Genomic DNA, 22,950 nt, shown 5'->3' with positions numbered 1-22,950 from the left:
ACTGCAGAATAGTGCATTGCCCTAGTACGTTGGGGTGCTAAAAAACTGAAAGCTCAGACATACACATGGGTCGAACGTCGGCCATTTTTTTTTTTTTTAACCGCCGTTGTCTCCTGACATTCGGTCTGTGTGTACGGGGCTTTACTCTTGTGCAGTTTGTTGCGTTTACACTTTGAGTCATGGCAGCCCATTCATAATAAATGCAGTCTGGAATGCAGAATTGTCATATCTGTTAGAGCTAAAGGGAAGATAAATCTATTACGCTTTGCGTCCTAAAACTCTGCCAGCAACTCTGGGTCTGCCTCCTGGAACATATGACAGGAATTCATATGCATTTATTTATTATTTATTTCAGGTACTTATATAGCGCCGTCAATTTACGCAGCGCTTTACATATATATATTATACATTCACATCAGTCCCTATACCCTCAAGGAGCTTACAATCTAAGGTCCCTAACTCACATTCATACCTATACTAGGGCCAATTTAGACAGGATCCAATTAACCTACCAGCATGTCTTTGGAGTGTGGGAGGAAACCGGAGTACCCGGAGGAAACCCACGCAGACACAGGGAGAACATGCAAACTCCAGGCAGGTAGTGTCGTGGTCGGGATTCGAACCAGCGACCCTTCTTACTGCTAGGCGAGAGTGCTACCCACTGCGCCACTGTGCCGCATCTGTAAGGTCCCGGTTATTTCACCAGTGGCTCACTCAACCAGGAAGTGGAAAAAACGTAATTTATCCCATGTGATTGTGGTTTGAGAGAATGCAGTAGCCATCACTAATGGTAGGAGAGAGAGATGCATGGCACCTTTGGGGAGGGAGATTGGGGTTGGACACCCTGAACCCTGCACTCTGTACGTAGCGCACTCCTGAACCCTGCACTCTGTACGTAGCGCACTCCTGAACCCTGCACTCTGTACGTAGCGCACTCCTGAACCCTGCACTCTGTACGTAGCGCACTCCTGAACCCTGCACTCTGTACGTAGCGCACTCCTGAACCCTGCACTCTGTACGTAGCGCACTCCTGAACCCTGCATTCTGTACGTAGCGCACTCCTGAACCCTGCACTCTGTACATAGCGCACCACAGATGCAACCGGCCCTTCAAGGTTTGGGATTTAAAGATACAGTGGCCTACCTGACATCTTTAGCTACCTAGCACCTTTCCCATCCACAATACTTGCATTTATTCCTTTGACACATTCTTAAATCATACCTGGGTTTCCTTGCCAACATCAGGTAAGAGCCTATAACGTCAAGCCCTTTCTCTTTTATACTACCCTTCTCTTGCACACTTATGCTCACAAACACAGTGTTAGTATAAATATTTAAAATATAACCATTTACAAATAGGAGTCTGCTCTGCTTCCTCGGTGAGGACCGGGAGGTTATCCCCAGGGGCTCCCCAGGCTTCCTCCCCCATTGGACCAACACGCCAAGTTTTACAGTTTGAAGGTATATAAATGAATTTAATATAAGTCTGTGCCATAGGTTTTATAACCAATCTTTCACCTCCCTAAGCCTGCCCTTGGGTTTATGAGATATTGCTGGAAATCAAATAGATTGTATGCAATCTTGTTCTGTCAAAAATTTTATGCTACACTATTCTCACTATAAAACTGTTTGGGCACTTGCGAATACCCCACAAATATACATTGTTTTTCGAAATTTCATATGTGCCTTACAAAGAATGTCAGTATTTGCTAATACTGCTTTATAACTCTGTCAATATTGTACCTTTAGGTTACTACAATACTTTTATTGTATTTGTGCTATTCTAAGGCCCTGACGAAATGCGTAGGTCATATATTCGATCTGGCCATATATTCGATCTATCGCACCAGGATCAGCACGTCCTGGACCAAAATAACAGTAACTGTATTTTTACAACTGTAACATGCTCTTAATAGATGAAACAAAGTTTAATTACCTAATTTACACCTGTGGTATATATCTTTATTCAAACCCTACAGAGGTACATACAAAGTCCCACCCAATCTCACCTTTACCCTTAATTTTGACATCCATAGATAACTCCACAGACATTGGAAACTGTATATCACAGGTGTCAAACTGATGGCCCTCCAGCTGCTGTGGACTACAAGTCCCATGAGGCATTGCACAGCTGACAGTTACAAATATTACTCCCACAGGCAGAGACATGGTGGGACTTGTGTAGTTTCACAATAGCTGGAGGGCTGCCAGTTTGACACCCCTGCTGTATATGCTATTCCTAGTACCACCCTCTATTATTTGGCATCATCCATTTTAGGGTATAGGATGATATGTGCAATGTCCTTACTTACAGGAAGTCAGATGTGTACAGAGAAGTATCATCTCATGGGATCAGGATGTCATTTAATACATTCAGTTTAGAAACTAAATGTACCTGTAGCTAGGATGATTGCCTAATCCAAATGGGAGTCATTCATCAAGATTTTTTTTTTTTTTTGTCTGCTTAGTTATGCTTTCCCAAAAGAAGGCCAGCATCAGGAGTTAACAGCAGGCTGCCTGTCTACAGCATAAACATGCATGCCTGGGCAATATAAACACACTGGGGTTGATTTACTAAAACTGGAAAGTGCAAAATCTGGTGCAGCTGTGCATGGTAGCCAATCAGCTTCTAACTTCAGCTTGTTCCATTAAACCTTGACAAAAATCATGGAAACGGATTGGTTTCTATACATAGCTGCACCAGATTTTGCACTTCCCAGGTTTAGTAAATCAACCCCAGTATGTTTATGTGCCAATTTCTTTAACATAAAGAGCCATCAGACCTAGCACATATATCCCACCACTAACAGCCAACTCTGAATCTTATTAACAGATATTTACCCAAAACATAGTTTAGATTTATTTTGCCTGAAACCAGGTCCATAGTTCCATCAATGCCCCAAGTAACTCTTCTTCCTCACCAGGCTTACCTCTTTTACAAGGAACAGTTTCTGGTCATCACTTGGCTTAGGATATTGTGATAATACAAATATAAAAGTACCCAACACGGGGTATAGACGCCTTTGTCTCTGCTGCCTGCAAGCACATCTACCATATGGTGCCGAATTGTAAAACTGACACTGTACATCAAACATCACATACACGACATTTTATGTTAAATGCGATATCAACAGGAATAATGGCGTTTCAACTCTGTAATTTGTACATATATGCCATCTGTACATTGCACTGTAAGCGAATTAATTTCCTTTATACACGCACAGAAATACTGTCATATAGTATATGGATGGTTTGCAGTGGTGCATGTTAGAACCTCAAATCAACTTATGCCGCGTACACACGATCAGTTTTCTCGTTGGAAAAAGATACGACGGCTTTTCCGACGGGATCCCGCTCAAGTTTGCCTTGCATACACACGGTCATGCAAAAGTTCGCTGAAATTACGACCGTCAAGAACACGGTGATGTACAACACGACGTCGATCCGAGAAAATGACGTTCAATGCTTCCGAGCACGCGCTGAATTGTTTCCGAGCATGCATAGGGATTTTGCGCGTCGGAATTGCCACAGACGACCTCATTTTCGGATAGGAACTTTTCCCGACCAAAAAATTGAAAGCCTGCTCTCAATCTTTTGCTGGCTGAAATTCCGCCAGCAAAAGACCGATGGAGCATACACACGGTCGCATTTTCCGACGAAAAAATCTCATCGGTCTTTTGCGGGCTGAAATTCCGACCGTGTGTACGCGGAATTAGACTTAAACTTTTATTTCTGTATCCTCACCTTCTCTATTGTGCCTGGTTGACCATCGTCACTGAAACAGAAAGTGAGGGGAAATCCAAAACTTTGACGAGAACAGAAATAGAGGGGAAATCTTCCAATGGGGATACCTGTTCTGGTGACAACTGTCTAGAGAGGAATTGCCTTATTTTGGAGAGATTTCTCCTCACTTCCTGAAGTGTAACAGGAAATTAAAGTAATTCTCCCCAATGGGACACAGAGGAAAACAAGGTTATAACTCCATTAAAATATAGAGAATGTTTTAGCCTTAAAAGTAGTGTTATTAGGCAGTTTGCTAGACACGGTTTGGCCACGCACAGCCTGATATTGGCAAGCAATGTAAACAATTTAAACACATCTTGCAATTCTCAGGTCATTTAGGAGTTAAGCCACAAGGGATTAGGAGTGTTGAAGGCGCTCATTATTGCATGGAAAGACTGGCCAATATTTTGGAAAATCTCTGCTGTCACTAATATTTTTACCCCATTTTTCATACCTTGTGTGCTTGTCAAGGAGACATGGTGTTGGGTGGCTAACTGAAAAAGTGTGGAATGCTTTCCTGACAACTGTCCTGGTCCCATGTTATATCACGTATATATAGCACAACAAACAAAGCAAAATCTACATATTAGCTTTTAATAAATAAAAGGTATCAAAATCTTACTGTGTCATTTCCGGAAGCAGATCCAGAACTTCTAGCCCTGTGCCCTTGGTCTCCATTCTGCTCTTCGCTACCTCGTGTCAAAAGAATCCTAAAATGGGGCTGTCTTCCACTTTGCTCTTGTCTAATTTCAAACGAGCACCCCTGTCCTTGTGAGGGGAGGTCTCTGGAATCATTCGGGAAATCCTCACTTGAGTCTTTACCGCAAGATCTGCCATCTTGAGTGGTTCCATTCTCTACAGGGCTAATGCTCTCGGCTCGCGGTTGCAGTGGATAGGAGGTGCTCCTTTCGAGTCTGATGCGGGGATATCGAACCAGTCGGTCTCCTTTGGTGCCTGTAAACCCGAAATTATACTCTCCCGCCAAGTTGCAATTAGTTGCCTGAGACTGCTGAAGCTGGAATATAAAACACCTTTTTCCAGGGCTTACTGAGGTGTCCGGAAGGTGCTGTAAAGACCAGCGTCTTGGTTCTGCAGTAGAACTGTTCTGTCCTTCATAACATGGCGGCAGCAACCTCACCTGTTGGATGTCTGCGCCATGGCTCTGGCTTTTCACTCTCAACCCGCCAACATTTTTGCTGCATGTCGGCACTGTAATCTCCTCCTCTCTGTCTGTCGCATAATTAATATTGCCATTCTGCTCCCCAAAACGTTGAATGGGAGGTCTGGGAAAAACGGAGGTTGCCCCATTAACAGGTTGCCCCCCAGATTCATGCATTCTAGGAGGAGAATTACTAGGCGTATCCTGCGGGCTGCTCAAGCAAGAGGAATTTTTCCTCACGGCCGAAATATAACGTTCGTTGAAGTCCGCAAAACCACAAGAAAACACCTCATCGGAAAAATCAGAGCTCTCGCACTCGTCTGGGCTTTTGCGCTGCAGGGAGATGTGCATGGAGGAGCTTCGGGTTGGACGCACGTCAATGTTCTGCAGCAACTGCGGTATAAACATCGAGGTGCTCCTCTTTAGGGCGCCGTCTTCTTGGAGGGTCCCGTCTCCGCAGTGCCTGGGGTGGGAGCCATTTCTCCTGGGCAGCGTGTGGAATGCCATGAAAAAGTCATCTTCTCTCTCCTGTTCTACGACGTCGGACTCGGGGGCCGTGTTGCTCCTTCCCGAGCCAAAATGAAATCGTAGCCGATGGGCCATGGTTTGTTAACGACGGGCAGCAAAGAGAAGAAGAAAGGGATGCTGTGAGCTTTGCCAGGAGTTAAAAATCAAAAACATAAACTCTGAGAAAAAGCGTCCCATCTGCCAAACTGTTAGCACTGCAGCCCTGATACCGACAGATAGCCGAAATAGCCTAAGTGACAGGCAGCATTCCAGACGTGACTGGATAAGAGCTATCACAGCTTCCACATACTGTGACATAGGGTAGGGTGGCCCAAGTCATGTGACTCTCTTCCCCTCTTTATGTCTCTTCAGTGCAGTCAAAGTTTTCTCTTTTAGGTTCTTTTTTTCCCCCCCTTGTGTGTCCAAGAGCCAGCGAGCTTGAAACAGCACCTTCCCAGCTGCTCCTTTTCCATCAGAATGGACGAGCAGAATCAGCGGGAGAGCTTTCACAGTTGACTAAAGCAGCAAACACATTCGTAGCTGCTGTAAACCTAAACCGCATCGTATTCGTTGGGCACTTCTCTCTTGGCAGGGAAAAAAGGAAAGGAAAAAAAAAAAAAAAAAAAAAACAAGAGTGAGAGAAAGGGAGCAAGAGAAGGGGGGAGAGAGAAAACCCAGAGCCACTTCTCTGCTACAATAAACTTTATGAATTGCCTTCTAGAACTAGGACAAGGCCCCTCTTCCCTATATGATCAGAAGATTGCTCGCACAGTAAAATAAACTGAGAATGAAATACAGCTGCTCAGAATGATGCGGTCTGTTTCTCTTCCGAGGAACAAGCGACCTGCTCTCCGAAATAGAACAGCCATTCCCACCACCGACTGGGCTGCCTTCTTCCGGCCCTCTGAGAAATAAAAGTGTTGTCTCTAACAACCAGATTATGGCTGCTCGCTTTCCACTGCCTTGAGCTAGAAAAATACGGGAAGAGTTGAGGGTACCACTGGCAAAACCCAAACCCCAACCCAAGGGTTAGGATTACATATACCAGTATGGGCTAGCTAGTGCAAATTTATTATTATTATACAGGATTTATATAGCACCAACAGGTTACGCAGCACTTTACAATATAAAAGGGAGACAGAACAGTTACAATACAATAAATTAAAATACAAGAGGGCCCTGCTCATAAGAGCTTGCAATCTAATAAGGAGGGGCAAGTGGTATAGAAGGTTATAACTGATAGAAGTGATAAAAGATTAGTTGGAGGCATGATAGGCTTCCATGAAGACATGAGTTTTTAGGGATTGCCTAAGGGCAGCCAGAGTAGGGAATAGCTGGACAGATTGAGGTAGCGAGTTCCAGAGGATGGGAGAGGCTCTGGAGAAGTCCTGGAGATGAGCATGGAAGGAGGAGACAAGGGAGCTAGAGAGCAGGAGGTCTTGAGAAGAGCGGAGAGGGCGGTTTGGGTGATATTTGGAGACAAGATTGGTGATTGTACCTCCGGGCAGAGTTGTGAATGGCTTTGTATGTTGTTGTTAGTATTTTAAAATTAATTTGCTGGGCGATCGGAAGCCAGTGTGGGGATTGGCAGAGAGGGGTGGCAGACACTGAGCGGTTTGTAAGTCGGATAAGGTCAGAGAGAAAAAAAAAAAAAAACAACATGGAGGAAAACTTCTTGAGTCAGACTCCTGGTTTTATTTTCAGCTCTTTGATGCAAAGAAAACAAAACAAACCTAGTCGTTCAACTTTAAGATGACCACAAGGGGCACAATAGTTATGATATTACCATGCTTGCGAGAGTTTACAAATGAAATTTGAACACAGGTCTTGATGTTACCATTAACCACTTCAGCCCCGGAGGATTTAACCCCCTTCCTGACCAGAGCACTTTTTGCGTTATGGCACTGTGTCGCTATAACTGACAATTGCGTGGTCGTGCGACGTTTCACCCAAACAAAATTGATATCCTTTTTTTCCCACAAATAGAGCTTTCTTTTGGTGGTATTTGATCGCCTCTGCGGTTTTTACTTTTTGCGCTATAAACAAAAATAGAGCAATAATTAAAAAAAAAACGAAATATATTTTACTTTTTGCTATAATAAATATACCCCAAAATATATATAAAAAAAAACATTTTTTTCCCTCAGTTTAGGCCAATATGTATTCTTCTACATACTTTTGGTAAAAAAAAAAAAAAAAAAAAAAAAAAAAAATCGCAATAAACCTATATTGATTTGTGCAAAATTTCTAGGGTCTACAAAATAGGGGATCGTTTTATGGCATTTTTATTTTTAATTTGTTTTTTTTATTAGTAATGGCGGTGATCTGCGATTTTTATCGGGACTGCGACATTATGGCAGACACATTGGACATTTTTTGACACTATTTTGGGACCATTGTCATTTATACAGCGATCAGTGCTATAAAAATGCATTGATTACTGTGTAAATGACACTGGCAGTGAAGGGGTTAACCACTAGGGGCCAGTGAAGGGGTTAAGTGTGTCCTAGGGAGTGATTCTAACTGTAAGGGGACTGGGCTTTAACACACAGGACAGTGATCACTGCTCTCGATGACAGAGAGCAGTGATCTCTGTCCTGTCACTAGACAGAACGGGGAAATGCTTTGTTTACAAAAGCACCTCCCCATTCTTCCTCCCCGTGACACAATCGCAGGCACCCGGCGGACATCGAGTCCGCGAGACCTGCGGTCACAGTCACGGAGACCATGGCTGGCGTGCGCCCGCGACACCGCTTCTTAAAGGGGACGTACCTGTATGCCCTTTTGCCCACCAGCGCCATTCTGCTGACATAAAACGGCGTGCGCTGGTCGGCAAGCGGTTAAAATCAAGTTTTACTGAGGTAAAAAAAATTCCTTTTGAGGTGAACTATACACTGCAAGAATTATAAGAAACTTTATAATGAACTATGTACACTGTAAGCATATCTCTCAACTGTGTATCCTGTGAACGACACAGGGGTGAGAAGACAAGTGGTGCGAAATTAGATGTGGTTTAAAGGGGCATGGTAAGATAAAGTCTATGCCTTATACACTGTACAAAGTCCACAGTCCATGCATCCATAAAATATTAATAAATCTAAAGAATCAGTAATTAAAAAACACAAATAAAAAAAACAAAAAAACTGAATTCAGAGGTCTGTTGTCAGCTGGGGTAAAAATGCCCTAGAGCAGTGATGGTGAACCTTGGCACCCCAGATGTTTTGAAACTACATTTCCCATGATGCTCAACTACACTGCAGAGTGCATGAGCCTCATGGGGAAGGTAGTTCCACAACATCTGGGGTGCCAAAGGTTCACCATCACTGCTCTAGAGTCAGTGGTTTCCAGAAAGAAAAAAAATGCCCTGGCATCTTCGGGAGAAAAACAATGCCCAACATCAAAAGGAGGGGAAAATGCCCAGCATCAGTGGCTTGGAGAAACAATAAATGCTTGATGTCAGTGTCCATGGCAGGAAGAATGAACTGATGTTGGTGGTCAGATAGGGCCATTGGGAAAAAAAGAAAAAAAAAATGGTGTTGAGGGGTGATGGATGGGTACACTGGAGGTCAGTGGGAGTTGGAGGGGTACAGTGTTGGTTTTTGGTTGCTGATGGAGTACATGTATGGTCACTGGGGCTAGAAGGGTACATTGGTGGTCAGTGGGGGGCCGAAGGCATACGTTGATGGCCAGCGGGGTGAATAGAATACATTGGTGACCAATGGCGGCTGATGTGGAACACTTGAGGTCAAGTAGGGGTTGGAGGCTTACATTAGTCTCAGTGGGTACTTACCTTGTAGTAGTCTATTGTCCGCTCTCTGCCAAATCTCTCTCCATCTCTCTGCCAAAGACTATGCAAAGTCTGTCAGATGGAGATCACTCCGCTCACAGTTTCTGCACAGAATAGGAGCCGAGAGCTGGACAAATGTTCTGCGCTTGAGAAACAGCCCGGGGGAGCCGGGACTGTGCTTTAATTCCGGGACAGTCCCGAGGAATTCAGTACAGTTGGACAGCATGCTGTAACAAACTTTACCCACCTCTATCCATAGGATACTGTAGGCTTTGGCAGTGCTTTTTAGGCCTCATGCAAACTGAACGTTTGCCCAGCATTTCCAAGAGAAAAGCAGCGCCAAAAACGCGCCTTGAGCCACGTTTTTGCAAAACTTGTTTAAGCGTGTCAAGCGCTTGGGCTTTCATTCATTTTATTGGCCAGAATATTATTTATTATGGCCACCGAAAAGAATGGACGCCCAAGGGCTTGACACGCTTAGCGCTTAAGCATGTTTAGACGCGTTTACATTCCTCTTGCGTTTTTTCTGATGCTGCTCCTGAATGTGCTTGGCAGTGGGGTATGTTGTCTGCCTCTTAACGTCTATGTGTGCATGGACACAAAAAAAAAAAAAAAAAGTTAACATGCCTCTAATCGCACGGTGTGCATAAGGCCTTAAAACTGACTGGGGGGGGGGGCTCTGTAATTACTATGATCACACAAACTGAATGACTTTGTCCAAAAGTCTCGCAATATAACCAAAGCCAAAAAGCCTACTGTAGAAAAATGTCTGAAGTTGGACTTCACACTCTGTGCAGACTCGTGGAAAATCAGAGATTCAATCACATAAGCAGAAGGGTGGAAATTCTAGGGAAATTCTAGGAGGCCGTGTACGCTTACTGCTATTGCCAACGTTGCAAGAAGAGAACTGTTTCTGAGCACTTTTATTTCATTCACGTACGTTGCATGTACAAGCACAGCATATGCGTACAAATCACCGAGCCAAAGCATTTCTAGAACTGACACTTTTTTTTTTTCGTTACTAATTAGGCTCCATGCACACTGGACGTTAAAATAACATTATAAAAAACCCCAGTAGCTTTGCAGAGAGTCTTTCAAAGTTTTTTTTAACAGTTTTGCAATCGCGTTTATTAGCGTTTTTTTAGCGTATTTTATTTTGAAAAAAATTTTTTTTTTTTTTCAATGGATCAAAAACATTAAAAAAAACGCTGGTGAGCCACGTTTTTGAGCGTTTGTGGCCAAAAAAACGACTCCTGAACTTGATTTTATGGCGTTCAGAAAACAGCCCATGAATTCCACTGCTGATAAATATCCAAAAAAGTTCATGTTGTCCATGGACACATAGGATAACATAGAGGGGAGGTTATGGGCTGTTAAAAAAAAAAAAAACGCCCAAACTCCCAAAAACGGTCGTTTACATCACATTTGGCAGAAAATTTCCTGCATGTGATATTTGATGTTTTCCAGGCAGGACCAGGTTTACAGTTCGGTACAAGAAGCAGGGATAGATAGGCAGCTTTACCCCGTGTCATTTTTGGGCACACATTTTTTTCCTAGGGTCAGTAGGAATAGATACCTCTTTTAAAGCATGTTTATACATATTTACAGTATTCTATGCTAAGTTATGACAAGAACAGCTTAACTGGATGACATTTAGGCTTCATGCACACTGCAATTCTTATAAACGACAGTCTCCTGGGAAAAAAAAGAAAGCAGCGATAAAAATGCGCCTAAAGCTGCGTTTTTTCAAATTTGTTTAGGCCTTGGGCCTTTATTGTGACAAAATGCCGAAAGTACGAACTCTAGGGGGGGTGGGGCCCTCTAATTGCTTGTAAACATCTATGTGTGCATGCAGATATAGAGAGAGATTTACTAAAACGGTTGCACATTGAATCTGGTGCGATTCAGTGATGTGGTTTCCATGCGAGTTTCAAAGCTCTCTAAATCTCTCTCTGTGCAAAATCAGATTGCATCGTGCCAAACTCGCACAGGACCCTTTTCTAAAAATATGCGAATCAGCCGCATATACACTATATTGCCAAAAGCATAGTGACGCCTGTCTTTGCACACACATGAATTTTTAACCACTTCAGCCCTGGAAGATTTGGCTGCTCAATGACCAGGCCATTTTTTTTGCGATTCGGCACTGCATCGCTTTACTGACAATTGCGCGGTCGTGCGACGCTGCACCCAAACGAAATTGACGTCCTTTTTTTCCCACAAATAGAGCTTTCTTTTGGTGGTATTTAATCGTCTCTGCGTTTTTTATTTTTGGGGCTATAAACAAAAAAAAGAGCAACAATTTTGAAAAAAAAACGCAATATTTTGTACTTTTTTGCTATAATAAATGCCCCCATTTTTTTTTTTAAAAAGCAAATTTTTTCTTAAATTTAGGCCGATGTGTATTCTTCTACATATTTTTGGTAAAATAAAAAAAATCGCAATAGGCGTATATTGATTGGTTTGCGCAAAAGTTATAGCGTCTACAAAATAGGGGATAGATTTATAGCATTTTTATTATTATTTTTGTTTTTTTAACTAGTAATGGCGGCGATCTGCGATTTTTATCGGGACTGCGACATTATGGCGGACGCATCGGACACATTTTTGGGACCATTGGCATTTATACAGTGATCAGTGCTATAAAAAATGCACCGATTACTGTAAAAATGTCAGTGGTAGGGAAGGGGTTAACACTAGGGGGCGATCAAGGGGTTGTGTTCCCTATGCGTGTGTTCTAACTGTAGGGGGAGGGGACTGACCTAGAGGAAACGACAGATCGTGATTCCTAGCCATTAGGAACACACGATCTGTCACTCCTCACAGAACAGAACAGGGATTTGTGTTTTACACACACCTGTTCCTGTTCTGCCTCTAGTGCCCGCGAACGCTCGTGGCTGGCGGCCATCGCGACCGTCGGCCACGAGCATCGGTACCCCCCGTAGTGCACCGTGCGTGTGCCTGCTATCCTGAGCCCGCGAGCCGACGTATAGTTACGACGGCTCGCAGGATCGTGCCGACCTGCCGTAGTATAATGGTGGTCGGCAAGCAGTTAATGGCATCCCAGTCTTAGTCCGTAGGGTTCAATATTGAGTTGGCCCACCCTTTGTAGCTATAACAGCTTCAACTCTTCTGGGAAGGCTGTCCACAAGGTTTAGGCCTCATGTACATTGCTGCTGGACTAAACGGACGTTTAGGAGCAGTTGGGCGTTTTTTTTCAGCTGCCCCTGAACTCTCCTCTATGTTATATTATCAGTACATGTACACAGGGACTGTTAGAGTTGTTTCCAAACTCAACTGCCTAGAAAAGTTTGTGAACGCGTGTAAACGCATAAAAACTCGTGTTTAGCTGTGTTTCGTTTACAGGCATTTTTAATGGAGATACATTTTTGACTATTTGGGAAAAGAAAAAAAAAAAACGCTTCTAAATGCAACAAAACTGACGTTTTTAAGCGTTGGTTACCATCTGTCAAGTTAAATAGTTCAGTAGAGGTTTTAAAACGTCCCGTGTACATTAATCCTTAGGAGTGTGTTTATGGGAATGTTTGACCATTCTTACAGAAGTAGATTTGTGAGGTCAGGCACTGATGAGGACGAGAAGGCCTGGCTCGCAGTCTCCTCTCTAATTCATCCTAAAGGGGTTCTATCGGGTTGAGGTCAGGACTCTGGAGGCCAGTCAAGTTCCTCCACCCCAAATTCGCTCATCCATGTCTTTATGGACCTTGCTTTGTGCACTGGTCCAAATCATTTGGTGGAGGGGGGATTATGGTGTGGGGATTGTTTTTCAGGGGTTGGGTTTGGCCCCTTAGTTCCAGTGAAGGGAACTCTTAAGACGTCAGCATACCAAGACATTTTGGACAATTTCATGCTCCCAACTTTGTGGGAACATTTTGGGGATGGCTCCTTCCTGTTCCAACATGACTGTGCACCAGTGTACAAAGCAATGTCCATAAAGACTTGGATGAGCGAGTCTGGGGTGGAGGAACTTGACTTGCCTGGAACACCGCTTTAACAACGGCTGAAATGCTTAGCGGGGTTGTCACCCATAGGCTTACTATGGCCCATCCATTGTCGGGCCTCGCTCTTCTCCAGTGCATGTTTTAGGAGGGGAGCGGAGCATTATTTAAAGGGCAAAGCCCTTAGCCAAAGGGTATGGCTAATAAAGGAAAACTAATATAGCGTTTACAATTGCGACACAAGTCATATTGCAACTGAATCTTATTAAAAAATGACCTTTACTTTTCAATCTGCAGCTCTGTAATTTTCTGTAAAATGCAATATGGCTACCTGGAGGTGTTCTGTATACGGAATGTGTACAGAACGCCCCCCAGAAACATAATTTCCTACTTGTGTGATTGGCTCACTGATGTTCCCAGTCTGCTCCCAATAGGAAATCACGACTAAAAAGGGATGCAGGCCCAGCAGCTTTCCTTATTAGTGCCCTGCAGGTGCAGCAGCTGATTGATAATTATGAAACCATCCACATTAGATCCACTTTCCCACATGGACACAGACAAACACACTGGGATTCCCAAAGTAGTTAAGTTAAGGTATATGTAATATAGGTTAACAATTGTGGTAATTGTCGCACATTAGACATACTCTGGAGGTTACTATTTGATTTGATAATGAATTTTCACTAGGGAGTTGTATTAATTTATAATCTCCTATCTTTAGTTTATAAATTAAATGTGTGTCAATGTTGGCTTATTTATTATATATGCTTAGCGAAGTTGGTTGTGATTTTTTTTTATGATTCTAAAATTGTTTCATTCCTTTGTCATTTTTTACATGTTTGGTTATAATTGAAAAAAATATCTGAATAAAAATAGTTATATGTAAAAGAAGGGATTTCTTCAGGGATTCGCTGCGAGATCACTTTTATCGGTGGCGGGACGGGAGAGGGCCCCCCCACCGTGATCTGGTGCCCTCCGCCGCTTATCGGAGCCGTCGGCAGCGGCAGAGACCATCGCATCCTTTCGGTAGCTGGGTATGGAGACGAGTGAGGGGAAGATGGCCCCCACCCGTCACCATACAATTGCTGGTCGGAAGCGACATCAAAACGTCACTTCCGCCCACAGCTCTTAAAGGGCCATTTTTTTTTAAATAATTTTTTTAAATTACAATTTTAATTTTTTTTTTATTGCATTTTAGTCTAAATATGAGATCTGTGGTCTTTTTGACCCCAGATCTCATATTTAAGAGGTCCTGTCATGCTTTTTTCTATTACAAGGGATGTTTATATTCCTTGTAATAGGAATAAAAGTGACAATTTTTTTTTTAAAAAAACAGTGTAAAAATAAAAAATAAAAGGTAAAATAAATAATAATAATAATAAAAAAAAAAATTTTTAAACGCGCCCCGTCCCGACGAGCTCGTGTGCAGAAGCGAACTCATACGTGAGTAGCGTCCGCACATGAAAACGGTGGTTGAACCACACATGTGAGGTATTGCCGCGATCGGTAGAGTGAGAGCAATAATTCTAGCCCTAGACCTCCTCTGTAACTTAAAACATGCAACCTGTAGAATTTTTTAAATGTCGCCTATGGAGATTTTTAAGGGTAAAAGTTTGTTGCCATTCCACGAGCGGGCGCAATTTTGAAGCGTGACATGTTGGGTATCAATTTACTCGGTGTAACATTATCTTTCACAATATAAAAAAAAATCTAGTCTAACTTTACTGTTGTCTTATTTTTTAATTAAAAAAAAGTGTACTTTTTCCGCAAATACGGTGTGACAAAGTATTGCAATGACCGCCATTTTATTCTCTAAGGTGTTAGGAAAAAAAATTGTATAATATTTGGGGTTTCTAACTGATTTTCTAGCAAAAAAAAAAAATGTTTTTAACTTGTAAACAACAAAGTCCTTAAGTAATTAATGCATAGAATGCATTAATTTGAAAAACTACGAGGGTTTACAAAGAAGTGTATAAACAAAGAATTTATGGCATAATCTTCTGGCATTATTTTAATCAAAGCTGTAGATTTAAAAATAATAAAATTGATTGTAAAAAATGCATTATCATGTTAAATCTTTTGAAATGTTATTGATTAGGTTGAAATCTATGTTAAGGTTTCCTTTAAGCCCAGCTGAAAGCTTGGAACATTCCCCAAAATCCAAGTTTTGTGTGCCTGTCCACTGGCTAGTGCTACATAGTGGTCTGCACTACATTTTGGGTAAGGGTGCAAGTTAGAGATCCAAGCCACAACTAAAACAGAACAAAAAAAAGCTAGTTCACCGTGTCAGACTAGTGTGTTGTTGCCACATCCCTAATGTAATTTGGAAAAGAACCACTCCCTTCGTTGGGACTTTAAAGGCAACAACCACACATGAATAGATTAGAAAATATATTTCTTATACATACATAAAATCGTTCGATCATAAAGTGATCGTAAGTTTAAAAAGACATATCAAAACATGTTACAAAAAAAAACATAAGAAAAGACGAAAAACTCAGTTTACATGGTTTGCATCCGAAGCCATAAAATGGCTTCTTATCCAGGTATAGCACCCTCTAAGTCATTTAGTATTGGACCTCCATAAATAAAGGAAGAAACCTTCATCCAAGCTTCACCCCGCTTTGCACTGCCATATTACAGCGTCGGATAGCGTCCACCCCATATATCTACAGACCTTACAGTTGGCAATCTGCTATATATGCTTTCCTGTGATCACCAGGCAAAAAAAATAAATAAATAAACAAGCTTTTCTTTCTAACACTTGCGTGCGATACCGGTGGGCGCCTTTCGGCACCCTCGCTGACAGTGCCACGTTTATCTGTTTGCATGATGGAACATTTTGCATGTAAGACAAAACTATGATTGTATATAATCTTTTCAAATACTCCTGACGAAGGTGCTTGAACCAGAAACGTGTCGGGTACCGGAGAGTAACACTTTTTTATGTAATGCAAACCATGTAACCTGTTATGTGTTTTTTATGTGTCTTTTATTATGTTTTTTTGTAACATGTTTTGATGTGTCTTTTTAAACTTATGATCACTTTATGATTGAACGATTTTCTATACATATAATAAATATATTTTCTAATCTATTCATGTGTGGTTGTTGCCTATAAAGTACCAACGAAGGGGGTTCATCTTTTCTAAATCAACTAAAACAGAAGTACACAGAAGAAAATAAAAGGTACAACATACACGGTAAAACGCAGTCTATTTGCAGCAAAAAGGAAAAAATATAAATATTAAAGAGGAGGGCCAGTCAAAAAAAAAAATAAATAAATAAAAGTCAGCAGCTACAAAAACTGCAGCTGCTGACTTTTAATTGGACACTTACCTGTCCCAGGGTCCAGCGATGCGGGGGATCGAAGCCCCACTCATCTCCCCCTCCATTCAGTGGCGCCGGCATTGCAACTGTGGGCGCCGGGCTGTGGCTTCACAACCTGGCACCCACTGCACATGCGCAAGCGGCGCCGCGCGCCGTGATTGGCCGCTCAGTCACCTGGGACCTGTAATGGGTCCCAGATGATTGACAGGAGGGAGGGAGCAGAGCTGAGCCCTTCCTGTGCCGAGACGGAAGTGATTTCACCAGCCCAGGCACTGAAAGAGGCAGACTACGAGGGACCCCCTAGCAACAGGCATTTAGAGGTGAGTAAAAAAAAAAAATATCCAAATTTTTTTTGTATTTTTTTTTAGGATTTTTCATGTAGTTTTTTTTTTGGGTGGAACCCCACTTTAACGCAACAAATTTGTGACTTAAAAATTATTTTACCACCTTGCTTTGCACACCTTGCTTATTCTTTGGTTACACTTGTTACGTGCAGCACAAAACACAATAGGAGGGTTCCACCACTATTGTGCTATACACAGTTTTTTGGTTACATTTATTTATATTTGAAGAGCCCCATATTTATTCCAGGTTATTCTGCAGATCGCCTTGCAAATCTGAGGCATTAACCTTGCAATTTTGCTTAATTTATTTATTTATGTTAAAGACTACCGGGATCCAAGTTCCAAACACAGAGCCATAGCAGATATGTTAGCTCAGTTTAGTTTACAAGACAAGTGCCAAGGCTCTGCACAATCAGTCATTGTTCTTGCTGCATACCGAGCCAGCAAAGACATCAGCGCTGGTAAAGGACGCCCAGCAACGGCGCTGTGAACGGAGACCGGCAGGTGCAAGATCCGGCGCTGAAAAAAAACCTTTAAGGCAAAGCAGAATTCTGCTCACACATTGAAGGGGAAAAACATGTCTCCAAGAAGCTAAAGCTACTGTGCATGTACACAGCTTACAGTTATGGAGACACCTACAACTTTGCAAAACTACCATATATACTCGAGTATAAGTCGAGTTTTTCAGCACATTTTTTTGTGCTGAAAGTGCCCGCCTCGACTTATACTTGAGTCAAGCACTTTTCTGCAGCAAAAAATTTCATTTTCCGAACCGACTTTGGGGCCCTGTATCCAGGGCCACTTTGTGCTAGGAACCCCAAACCCAGTGGAACTGGTACCACAACATATCCAAAGCTGGGGTTCCTAGCACGGAAAATGTCATTCTCTGGTGCAGAAAAGTGCTTGACATTTTCTGAACCGACTTTGGGGCCCCGTATCTTAGGGCCACTTGGTGCTAGGAACCCCAATTTTATGGTGCTAGTTCCACTGGGTTTGCACACCAAATTTGGGGTTCCTAACACTGGTGTGCAAACCCAGTGGAACTGGTAGCACAACATATCCAAAGCTGGGGTTCCTAGGACCAAGTGGCCCCGAGATACGGGGCCCCAAACCCGGTTCAGAAAATGTCATTCTCTGCTGCAGAAAAGTGCTTGACATTTTCTGAACCGATTTTTGGGGCCCTGTATCTCAGGGACACTTGGAGCTAGAAACCCCAATTTTTATGGTGCTAGTTCCACTGGGTTTGCACACCAAATTTGGGGTTCCTAACACTAAGTGCCCCCAAGATATGGGGCCCCAAAGTCGGTCAACTGTGTCCATCTGCAGCAATGTCATTTCAGGACCCTTTGGGTTCAGAGACCCCAAATTTTGGCTGCAGCTAGGGGGCATCTAGGAAACCTTAACTACGGAGTTTGAAGTTCGGGGGACCTATGGCTGCAAATGGGCACAGTGAGGCTGCAAATGGGCATTGTTGACCCTCTTTTCCACTTACAGTAGCTGTGCATTTCTCACCCTCGTCTTATACTCGGGTCACTAAGTTTTTCCCATTTTTTTGTGGTAAATTAGGGCCTCGACTTATACTCGGAACGACTTATACTCGAGTATATACGGTAAATGAAATGGTTGCCTTCCATAAATGGAGACCCTGTCACCAGACCAGCTAGGGTTCTGTACTAAGAATACAAAAGCTGTCAGATACTGCAGACATGAAAAAGGAGATAATCAAAAAATACAAACATACTACAAATGGGTGGTCAGAGAATGCTCACATGGTGTAGGAGATGGTCAGATACTGCAAACATGCTATTGGAGTTGTAGACTAGTGACATGCTTCAAGACATAATCATAAGCTGGGGAAGTCAATGCTTCCATAGGTCTGCTTATTTTTAGTCCCTTTAAAAAAATGACCTGTGCAACATTTGATCTTTCTCTCAGCAAATTCATAATAAAAGATCCAAAAAAAACCCAAAAAGAAACATCAAAGAGAAAAGGAATTGGCAGCTCAATAAGTGTCAAAGGGCCCCATGCGACTCCAGGTTAGGTATCAAAAAGCTAGTGATCTGTCGGTTTTTCATTATGGTCTATGTCACTACTGTCGAAAGTTCCTCTTATGTTCAAGAATCGGGCTAACAGGTGAACAGAACGCAAGGATGAAATCATTGGATATACAAAAAGTCGTAAAAAAAAAAAACTAACTTACATTCCTCACTCCTTCCTGGTAACTGCATTCTAGTAACTGCCTACAATCAGACTGCTTAGGTGGGACTGCCTGCTATGGTCAACTGACCAGTCACAGAGTGCATGACAAGAAAAACAGTTGGGAAAAGCAGTGAGCCAATCACATGAAAAGAAAAAAATTACAGAATGTTCCAAGGAAGCAATAGATGAATTCTTTGGCAGCTTTATATAACAACAACAGCTGGCTGACGATGCAAACAGAAAGAATACTGTTATGAACATTAAATTACATTAAAGTGGCTTGTGCTGCAGATATAGTTTTATACCTGGTCAACAGTTTAGGAAATATGTTATAGAAAAGAATGGTTGCAACTCGTTTGGTCAATAATTGGTTAACTGGCAGTCAGCAACTCTCTAATGCAGGCCATACATAGATCAAATTTCTAGAAAATTTTCTTTCGAAAATCAAAAATTTTGTGCGTTTTGTGATCTGATGATGCCACCATTATTTTCTAAGTTTCACCAACCAAGCCATCAATTTCACCTCATGAGCTACAGAAAAGAGCTTTCGTGGCTGGAAATCTTCTTTTCTTTACAGGTCACAGCTCATGCACATTTCCTTTTCGATTATATTTCTCACACAGTTCTCCCATCATTTAAATTTGTTTGTTTTTCAAAAAAAAACTGCAAACCTACCAAGACATGGCTGTCCACCTAAACTGAAAGGCCGGGCAAGAATAGCATTAATCAGAAAAGCAACCAAGAGGCCCATGGTAACTCTGGAGGAGCTGCAGAGATCCACAGCTCAGGTGGGAGAATCTGTCCAAAGGACAACTATTAGTCGTGCACTCCACAAATGTGGACTTTATGGAAGAGTGGCAAGAAGAAAGCCATTGTTTAAAGAAAGCCATAAGAAGTCCCGTATGCAGTTTGTGAGAAACCATGTGAGGGACACAGCAAACATGGAAGAGCACCTTCTTCTCCTCTGACCTTCTCTGACCAGAGAAGGTCAGAGGAGACCAAAATTGAACTTTTTGGCCTAAAAGCAAAACGCTGCGTGTGGCAGAAAACAAAAACTGCACATCACCCTGAACACACCATCCCCATCGTAAAACATGGTGGTGATAGCATCATGTTGTGGGGATGCTTTTCTTCAGCAGGGACAGGGAAGCTGGTCAGAGTTGATGGGAAGACGGATGGAGCCAAATACAGTGCAATCTTAGAAGAAAACCTGTCAAAGTCTGCAAAAGACTTGAGACTGGGGGAGAAGGTTCACCTTCCAGCAGAACAACAACCTTAAACATACAGCCAGAGCTACAATGGAATAGTTTAGATCAAAGCATATTCATGTGTTAAAATGGCCCAGTCAAAGTCCAGACCTAAATCCAATTGAGAATTTGTGCCTCTTCGTCCAACTTGACAGCAATTGAGCTATTTTGCAAAGAAAAATGGGCAAAATGTCACTCGCTAGATGTGCAAAGCTGGTAGAGGCATTCCCAAAAAGACTTGCAGCTGTAATTGCAGCGAAAGGTGGTTCTACAAAGTATTGACTCAGGGGGCTGAATACAAATGCATGGCACACTTAACATATTTATTTGTAAAAAAAATTTAAAATTTTCCTTCCACTTCACAATTAGGTGCCACTTTGTGTTGGTCTATCACATAAAATCCCAATAAAATACATTTCCGTTTTTGGTTGTAACATGACAATGTGGAAAATTTCAAGGGGTATGAATACTTTTTCAAGGCACTGTGCATGTTTTATTAGGCAAAGTAATGGAAATCGTAAAACAGACATATTTGTGCCATATTATTAAGAGAATGCTGTTAAAGCACTTCACCATCGGTTGAGTAGAGGTTTGAGGAGCTGGGTATCTCTGCCCTGTAGCATTTCTGTGTTTCTCCATTTGGCTTAAAAACTGGGCTTTTGGTTATGGCGGATAATACAGTTCCTGCTGAACGTCCCAGTCAACACCAGGACTCCAAATATGAACCACACCAACGTTGGGCTCATGTCTCTGCTCCTGTAGAAGGTTTAAGTGTAAGATATTCAATGAGGACTCCCATAGGGTCACTAATACAAACTTAAAAAGTAGGAGACCCAAACTGATTGACGGCTACGGATGTAAGTTACACCAGCGTTTTAATTATTTTAATATTTTTTAATTATTTGTGGGGACATTTTATCCATTTTACCTTTTTTTATTATATAATTAGTCTTTGAGTCACCAATAAATACTGCACTATGAGCAATGTTTTTTGTTGTTGGTGATTTGATTTGGATGGGAATTATACCATGGCACATGTGACTGGAGAGAGAATCACCTTTACAGTCCATATACGATACTGAAGGAATAAAGTAGTATATCTCTGGAGGAGTTCCAATACAAAGTGCATATACAGTAGCTGTTCCATTTTATAGACAGCAACATGATCTGGTGAGTGTGCATTTTTACTATTGGTAGAGGCACGGCACTACAAAGTTCTTTTACATTGAAGGATTAAAGTTTGGCTTGGAACACTATACTATATTTTTGAACTTTGTTTCTCACGGCTGATTTGGCCTTTGTTTTCTATGGATGATCTGATTAATATATCTCAGTCACATTGATATATGGGCACCAACTATAATTCACATGAGTGTAAGACTTATTTTATTTTGAGCACTGCATTTTTGTGTTTTATAGGATTGATTTAGGGTGTATTATAGATCTACGCCTATTTGCATGCATTTATGCTATCAATGGCTATCGGTAAGGATGGGTGCTTTGTTTAAAAAGTACAAATAATTGATAGAAAATATAGAGGATGGTATACGGAATGAGGCGCAGCAGAACACAGAACTACAGCATGGAGTACAGGATGAGAGAGTAGAAGGTAGTGACTGTACAGCATGGCATATGGAATGGTCTGATACAGAATAGGAAAACTTACTGCTTGGCATAGGGGATGAAACCGTGTGGAATAGTTACCATACAGCATGGCATAAGGAATGTACTAGAAGAGTTATTTTGGCACTGCAATGACCGGTTTACGCTATTGTGCTGTGGCAACATACATGTTGGTGCAATTATGAATGATATGCCAATGAATTTGCCAACAGACGTGCGCTGCAACACAACGTAAACGTGGTAAAAAAGTACCATGTGTTGTAGTGTTCTGCATTACAAAGCAGCATTCGTCTTTTTTTTGCGCCTTTTAGATGCATTAGGCAAGCCATCCAAATGAAAGGGCTGCTTTAACATACTGCATACGAATGCCCAGAATGACGTGCATTTGCACGCCTGAGCTAACGCAGCACAACAGCGTAAACAGGCCTGGGCAGAAAAAAAACTTGCAGCTGCAGTTCAGAAGGAGACTTACCTTGCTCAGTCCACCTCTTCAAATAAATAAGATGGGGTGCCCCTAGTTAAATTGTACCCCATTTATAATATTCCGACACACAGATGCAATGGCAGCTCAGCTGAAAGATGGTCCGATATTTTTTGCATGCTAGTCTCAAATGAAAAGTGAAGAGGTTACTCAACTTACGAAGAAAATTTTCCTACGACAGAATATAACTTCAGAAGTGATGTAATGTGTTACATTGTATTGTAATGTATTTATTCGTTTCTGAGCATGCATAGTCTCCCTCTTCCAATTGTTTTTGGATGAAAACTGTACTAATTAGAAAATTGGATGTTGTGTTCATGCACAATAAAAAATTTCTAGCCTGCACCAGTTTTTGTCATCTGAACAGATGGAATCGGCTGTCGAAAGCACTATACGAACGATCAGATAGTCGGTCGACCGTTCTTCGTACGGACATTTTCCTACGATTTTCTTCATCCCGTGTACGGGCCTTAAGAGTCAACAGAGGAATGCATTCACTACTCACTTCCTCCACCAGGCTCTGACCGATTACACC

General features: G+C 42.0%; 1 protein-coding gene across 19 annotated transcripts in view; it reads right to left on the bottom strand.

Annotated features, from left to right (window-relative positions):
• Nucleotides 1-22,950, bottom strand: part of NEDD4L (NEDD4 like E3 ubiquitin protein ligase) — a 578,915-nt gene that overhangs the window by 209,216 nt on the left and 346,749 nt on the right. For 8 of the 19 annotated variants that reach the window (XM_073620336.1, XM_073620358.1, XM_073620387.1 and 5 more), the window contains exon 1: nucleotides 4,405-5,942. The exons of 4 other annotated variants lie outside the window; for them this stretch is intronic. In XM_073620336.1, coding sequence (XP_073476437.1) covers nucleotides 4,405-5,544 — 1,140 coding nt within the window. In that variant the 5' untranslated portion in view covers nucleotides 5,545-5,942. Of the gene's footprint in view, nucleotides 1-4,404; nucleotides 5,943-22,950 lie in introns of those variants that run through there. 7 more of the 19 variants (XM_073620432.1, XM_073620451.1, XM_073620413.1 and 4 more) reach the window with 3 other exon arrangements.

This window comes from Aquarana catesbeiana, linkage group LG01 (assembly GCF_042186555.1).
Source record: "Aquarana catesbeiana isolate 2022-GZ linkage group LG01, ASM4218655v1, whole genome shotgun sequence".
Taxonomy (NCBI): domain Eukaryota; kingdom Metazoa; phylum Chordata; class Amphibia; order Anura; family Ranidae; genus Aquarana; species Aquarana catesbeiana.
The sequence above is the reverse complement of the archived record's forward strand: the minus strand, read 5'-3'. Positions and strand labels throughout refer to the sequence as shown.